This window comes from Pyrus communis, chromosome 13, assembly GCF_041283825.1.
Source record: "Pyrus communis isolate YQ-2024b chromosome 13, ASM4128382v1, whole genome shotgun sequence".
In the NCBI taxonomy this organism is placed as follows: Eukaryota; Viridiplantae; Streptophyta; class Magnoliopsida; order Rosales; family Rosaceae; genus Pyrus; species Pyrus communis.
This window is the reverse complement of record NC_142577.1, coordinates 2,019,862-2,027,387: the sequence shown is the minus strand read 5'-3', so window position 1 is coordinate 2,027,387 and position 7,526 is coordinate 2,019,862. Positions and strand designations below refer to the sequence as shown.

The 7,526-nt window shown below is 39.1% G+C and overlaps 1 protein-coding gene across 1 annotated transcript; it reads right to left on the bottom strand.

Annotated features, from left to right (window-relative positions):
• Positions 1–3,325: 3,325 nt before the first annotated feature.
• On the bottom strand, positions 3,326–6,764 carry LOC137736924 (cytochrome b5). Its single transcript, XM_068476244.2, has 4 exons — positions 6,556–6,764; positions 4,560–4,626; positions 3,519–3,770; positions 3,326–3,381 (listed from the first exon to the last, which is right to left on the bottom strand). The coding sequence occupies exons 1-3, from the start codon at positions 6,640–6,642 to the stop codon at positions 3,520–3,522; spliced, it is 405 nt and encodes a 134-aa protein (XP_068332345.2). The 5' UTR covers positions 6,643–6,764; the 3' UTR covers positions 3,326–3,381; position 3,519.
• Between the last annotated feature and the right edge of the window lie 762 nt (positions 6,765–7,526).

The following is a 7,526-nucleotide window of genomic DNA, read 5'->3' as shown; positions in this document are numbered from 1 at the left end:
GATGATCTACATAACCTAACTTGTAGAAATCAGCCTGCCACTGAACAAGTGAAGCCTCAAGTCCAACCTTCTCACTTTTGAGCTACTCGCACCCCTCGACCAGACCAACACGGATGAACTGCAGCTCATCCACTTCCTTCTTCAGACTTTCAACATACCTTGGAGTTCTAACACTTGGGATTCAAGCGTATCGACAATCTTCTTGAAGTTGATTACTAGATTATGAGTAGCAATCAACTCCTCATCCATTACAAAGGCAGCATAATGAAGCCCTGAAATATCACACTCAAGACCTCGAATCTTAGGTATGTAACAACCAATTTCCTTCTATGCACTTTCATACTTAATTTGGATCACGTCAAACCTAGTTTTCAAGTCAATGATCTCCTGGCGAGCGGTCTCAAGCTACAGAGAAGTGAGGGCAAAGATATTGGACCCCTTCAAAGTGATGAGCTTAGATTCTAACTTTTTGATCTTCTCGGCAGAAGAATAAGCATTAGCTGCCATTATCGTTGCCATCTCCTTGGCAGCCTTGGTATTTACTTAGTTAAGGAGCTTAGACTTGGCTGCCAAAATTGTTGTTTTCAACAGCATAGCAAGCAGAGCAGTTCTTCTATGTTGGGTCATATGCTTAGCAAAAAGAACTTGGGAAATAACCTCTCCGATGTTATCAACAAGTTTGGCACATGCGTCCATGTCTTCAAGCAGATCAGACTTCAAAAGTGTATAGATCTCAGTAGACTCTCCAGAAACAGGCTTGGTGGACTTCTCACAACTGCCTACATGATTAGATTCATCTTTCTCGATAGTCGAACCAGTTCAGCAATAAGAGGAATAGGCCCAGGCGCCACTTTAGCAGCAAAGTGTACCTTATTGCTCTTCATAGTAGCAATCATCTCCAAAGGTGAATCGGACTTAGCTCCCAATAGATGTCTTGGTATAGACTTTGGCATTGGGGGCATGACATAACCTCTATGCTAAGCAATCGTACTAGCCATCTTCAGCATGGCAAGTATCATAAGCTCAGATCTAGCAACCCCATCTTTCTTCCCCTTGGAAGAAGTCAAGTCAATCATAAGCTTCTCGGCATCATCACAAGCAACGAAGGAAGCCCTTGGTTTTTTCTCAATGGGCATCTCTTAAGCAGGCGAGGAAGGTCTCTTCTTTCCACCTTCATTCGCAATGGGCTCTACAACAGTGATCGGACAAGCCAATGCCTCTACCTTGTTCTGCTTTATCTCCTCCCCGGCGGCAGCCCACTTTTCTCCCAGTGAAGAAGACTAAGCAGATAACGCCATTCACGGTACTTAATAGGGGAGCTTAGCCCATACTGGCTTGTCCCTCATTTTGTTTCTCGGACTAGCAGGTAGAAGGCCTACATGCCCAGTATTCCAGCAGCCCAGACAGCCCACAACCTCTTCATTTCTCTCAAACACTGACCTGCTCGACGTCAGGTCTAAGAGCCCAAAATGCTTAAGCCACACAGCTCGCCCAACACTGTGTTCCAACGCCTCAAGTCGCGGCCCCAACCGCACCGTTGCTCTTGGCTCTAGCCAAGTCGAGCAACCCAAGCTGTGGTCCCTGCCACACCACCTCTTGGGCCCACGTAGAGCCAATTCCTGGACCTTGCCAGTCGGCATGCTGCACCACCCCGACAGTTACTCCATGACAGAACCACCTAAGAAGAAGACTAAGAAAATTAAATTTTCTTACCTTGGTAAGGCGTGGAGAAGACAAAGAAATCAATGGAAGATGGTTATTTGCACGGGCAAGCGAAGAAGAATGCTAGGGAAGGGGGAACAAATATCCTCTAGCTTTCTCTCATTCTTGTAGGGATAAATAATTTCCCTTCAAAGTTAATTTAATCCCCTAATTAAGGTAGGGTTTACTAGCAATTTATTTCCCTTTCCTAGAAGAATCTAATTCCAAGTAAAAGTGGGAATCTACATCAAATTTGGAAACTATCTTATGTTTCTCTAAGCAATTAGAGATCTCTACACCTACTACCCTTTCCTGAGAGTAGCCCAATAGGTGTGGGGGCATTTGTGGAACCAAAAATAAACCAAAAATAATCCAAAAATCATGGAGGTGACACGTGAACTTTTTGGTAAAAAAAGACAAGATTACGCTCAAGGCACACCGGGATTCCCACAAGCATATAACAGACAATAACAACTCAATTAAGGAAGAGTCAAAGGTGATCAATACGGTATAGGGATGGCCACCCTCCTATAAATACCACTCTCATCCCACTAAAATGCGAAGCCATTTGCTACCCACAAACTCCTAAATACATCATATTCAGAATTCTAACTTTGACATCCAAAGATTCAAAATTCTAAATACATTCTTTTCGTTCCTCCCTCTCTTTTAGCCATCATTTTCCTTCATCTCTTTTGCTTCCCCTCCTCTTTTCCAACCCATAATCATGATAGATCTCAGGGTGTTGGACTCGATCTTGACACAAGGCCCTATATTCACATCTCACTATCGAATTGGCATGCTAAAAATATTGGGTGAAGTGTGGAACTATTCACGTTAGAACAAGTGTTTTATAGACCCTCTTTGCCTTCCCCTCCATTTATTACGTTTGGTGACTTTCTTAGCATGTGTGGATGTGGATGTGGTTCTCGGTGGATTGATCTTGCTGAACATTCTCAGATCTAGGCTTTGGTTTGGGAAGCAGATTTCTATCACGTTGCGATCCCGAGATACGTTCAGGATCAACAAATGACATAAAAACGTACATGTCCCACTATCATGACTCGCTTCTGAGACATGAAAAAAAAAAAAACCAACAATTCAAAAGCGCAATAACTTTTCCTTTTATTTTTCGACCCACACCGTCCCGCTAATTTTGTGAACCCGCCCCTCCTCATCCCACCCCATTTTGTCTTAAGAATTTTTGGACCTGCCCCATAACCGTCCCGAACCACATGAACCCGCCCCAATCCACGAATTCAGGCCCGTTCGCCCACTCTGACCCCCACTTGTATAAAACATAAACTTCATAAATCGAGTCGATAATCTTTGTTGTGATACTGTATGGTGTTTTAAGTCGAACAGATTTTGGCCTCGTCCAACGACAATACCTGTGCTTGATTCAACTACTGTCATCTGTCATCTCTGAGTTATGATCTCTTCTCAGTTTTCGGCACACGGTTATTGGCGTTCAACCAGACATTTGATTCAATCCACTTGCCCACACGACAAGTTCAATGGTCTTTCTTGTTTCCAAACTTCAGTAACCATCTTGCTTCACAAGTCAAAAGGAAAAGAATCTCGGCATGCCGGACTCCCAAGAAGAAAATAAAAAACAAAGCGGTGAAAAACATCTGCATAGGATTAAGTTACTTCAGTCCGGGAGGCGGGAGGCGGGAGCTGATAAGACAAGCACACAATACCAGTAAAATATCATCCAATACGATGCAAGATTGCCCACACCAAGTGAGTAGTATTCACTACTCGTCACAATAATATACGACTAACAATTCTGTCACAATAACATAATCTAGAACCTTATGATGACTTGGTGTAAAGGCGGACGCCAAAAGCCAAACCCAAGATTGCAATGGGAACCAGGAACTGGAGAAGTTTGACGATAAATTCTGAGGTCTTGTCCTGGTTGTAATAAGGCTGCTTCGGCGGAGTGTATGTGCTACTTTTGGGGATAGTAGAGGCATCAATCTCTCCCACGTAGAAGTCCTTCAACATATCTCTGGCATTATCACTGTGACCCACGTCCTCAAAATCATCAGTTGCATCCTTCCCTGGAAAAAATACATAGCAACATCAAGTTCACTTTGTATTCAAAGAAAAGCATAAAGAGACAAGAAACAACATACACATATAATATGAGAATGCACGCTACAAGATTTTTCAATTGGGAAAATCACAAACATTGCAGATCTCTGCAGGTCGTTAATCATGTCGATGATACAGCGAAGTCAACATGATTAACTCAAATGTTGAGGGACGTATATAGTCATTCCCTACTAAAGTAGAAAAAATGAGGACTTGTTTGTCAACCGTTTGATAAAATATCGATGACTGCAAAGTGGATGAAATTCATCCCAATCATTCTCATCTAATCAAACCAGTGAATATTATATGCACAAATATCAGATATATAGTTTATCAGAGCCCTCGTACTGAGGGATCCAGTAAGGCCGACCCTGCAGTGTGGTTCAACAATAGAAAGTCTGTTTTTAAGTCTCCATTCAACTATTTAATTATTTGACCAACACCACAATTCAGCTTTAACTGGAGCACTATGTTGATCTATTTATTTGATCACAATCAGATCTCTATGTGCGTCCAATGGAGGTTCAAGGATGATAAATGAATAAAAGTTAACAAAAATAGATGGTTCAGTACCTTGAACCACATTGCAACGTGGGCAACAGAAGGTGACACCTAAATAAGCTTACTAAAGGCTCAATTGGGTTGGACTCTCTGTGAACGATTAACTCAAATGTTAAATGTAGTTTGTATATTGCTCACTATTTCTTGATAAATTTAAAAATTAATTCTTAAAGAAATTTCATTTAACATCATACCTGTTGCTGACACCAATACATCATCACCACCAGGATGGTCCTCCAAGAACTTGGTCACATCATAAACCTGATCCAAAAACAGAAATTGGCAGTATTTAGATGATATAATTGGGGAAAAAAGAAAGCAGGCTAACTGTCTTATGCTAGAAATAAGACAGCAATACCAAACATCTTGATAGTTAGATACTAGTTTGGTCATTCGGCGTCCTGTGATAGTGTAGAACTATTAAGACTTCAAGCACACTTCTAGTTCCTAGAATGCACCTTTAAACTGAGGAAATTATCAGAAGATATTTTCTTAGATGTGGAAACAAGTAGAATTCTACACTGTTATCAGCTCAATGAGTTAATTTTTCTGGAGGACAGAAAGTATAATTCTATATGACCGCACAGCAGCTAATTATTTGGCCTTGTTCATCCATCTTCATGCCTACATCTATCCATAGAAACATTATTCTTCTGTCTATAACAACTATACGCAAAGTCAATTATTCCCTTGCATGTATCTATCTAAACATCCTTAAACTGGATGTGTCTAAGAAATCTTTATAACAATTTAAACAAAGTAACTTTTACAATACATCACTGCAAAGAAGGTAGTTAAAGTTTTATTTTTTTTTAAATTTGGGAGATTATATCTTGAGGTTATAGCATTTCCACTTTTTACTTGCAAGCTGTCACTTTTGTCGTGGATGTACCTCTAGACACCATATCACTTAAGTGTTATTAGCAAGTAAATCAGCACAACTTCTACTTAGGCATGAAATGGTTGGATTTGGAGGACACTTCATCTACAATGCTATGATACACGAGTTCTGTACAGTAATTAGTATATTATACCCCATTTCAGCTGTGATGGTCATGACTTGTGGGACAATTCATCCATGTTGGACACCTAATCGGATGGTTTGAAAATCATGGTCATAATTTAACAAAATCAGCTGATCTGATTCAAAAATAAATAAACAAACAAACAAAATCAGCTGGTCTGAAAAATAATAATGTGCTTTTCTTAGTTTGTAATCTTTTTAGCAAGTCCTACACTAGAAGAGAATCGCATCACTAAGCATGCTCTACACATCAAATATAGTGTTTCAAAACATATAATCGTAGATTTGCAGAACAAGAGAAGGAGACATTTGTATCCAAATCCTAAGGCTTAGGAAGAAAATACCAAATAAATTACTAAAGTGACAGTAAAAATATAGATACCACTATTGGAGTAAACTACAAAGAGATAAGAGGAACAAAATAGTCTAAATCAATGAGGAAGAGTTTGATTGGCACTTGACCTTCTAAAAATTAAGGTAGGCATCAACCCCATGATGTCAATAAATTTTTCAAACCAAAGTACCAAAATTTTTCAAATCAAACCACAAAGAGATAAGAGGAACAAAATAACTTTTATATTTTCTTTAAATCAGGTTGTCCGCATCCAGATTCCTATGGCATACAGCCGTAGTCGAATCAATAGCAAGTTAGCAACCAAATTGCAGATGCAACCATTTAGTAGTCTGCTTTAAAGAAACACATCCATGTGAATTTATATCTAAAGATGGCAGTGGACCTATCAACAAAGCCATAAACATAAACATAAGCTAAACCAATTCGCACCAAAGATTGACATGATCTCAATCAAACTTTCATGGTAAGAAATTAACCGAAACGATGTCGAGATTTACTTTACGGGCATGAATTTTGGCATGCATAACCACAGATTGTTCTTGAACAGAGTAAAAAACAACAGATTCTTCAGGTGAGTTCCCAAAAATACAAAAACAAAATAAAAATACAAAAAAAACCAAGATCCACGATTCTAACCAGGAACACAATTGTCAATTTTCATCATATGTATGGTTGAATTCGCATGCAAGGATTCAAATTCCCAATCCTTACTGAATCAAAGCCTTCAAAAATAAAGACATAGAATATAATCCAAGAAGCAAGCAAGATGATTGATTTCATATAATATGTTGAAGAGTGGGAAAGGGAGAACCTTGCCATTGATGATAAGCCAGCAGTCCTTGGGGGTGTTGTGCTCGGAGACTTGAGCCAAAGTGAAAACCTTTCCGTCACTACCCATTTGCCTTTCTTGGTATCTCCGTTGCGTACTGATGGAAGGAGACGATGCAGGGTGAAACTTGATGAAGTTGGTAAGGGTTGCTTAAATACAAAAGAGTCAAGTGTAGTGTAAATAATGCGTGTGTGTGTGTGTGTGTGAGAGAGAGAGAGAGAGAGAGAGAGAGAGAGAGAGAACCGGATGGGTAGCTAGGTTATTGAATAGATTTTTGGTAGGTACATGGACATGGATTGGATGGCATTCGTTGGGTTCGTAGTAAACTGGTGATTTTGGTGAAAAGTTTGATCATTTTTGTTGTTAGTTTCACGTTTTTCTAATTATGTTGTGCGTTTGTTTTGGGGCCGAATTCTAGTTTTATAGAGTTTTTTAGGGCCGACACGGTTTAGTTTGATTCAGTTGCCTTATTGAATCAAACTCATATCAAATGCAAACTGATGAAAAATGTTTTAAAATTTTGAATTTGTTGTAAAATTGATGGATTGATAGTTGAATGAATGCCCACTCAAAAAAAAACAAGACTTAGGAATAGTGTTTGATACTTTCAAATGTATCATCATTGTTTTATGGATAGTTGTAGTTATGAGAGTCACTTTATAAATGGAGCACTCCGTTTGTTATCAAATACATGCAAAAGAAAGCAAGAAAAATAATATCAGTATCCCTCATTCTCTTTATCTGTTATCTTTTTGTGTTATAGCTATTAAAGTCATAGTGTGATATTTTGCACCTGTTTCGCTCATGTCCTTAGAAATGTTATCTCTCTAACTTTTGTCTATTTAACACGTTATCAACATGACTCTCTAACCTTAAATAGTTCACATCTCCCTTCACCGAAAGAAAAAAAAAATGCTTCCTTTAAGATTTTTCCTGTTCTTCTTATTCTTCTT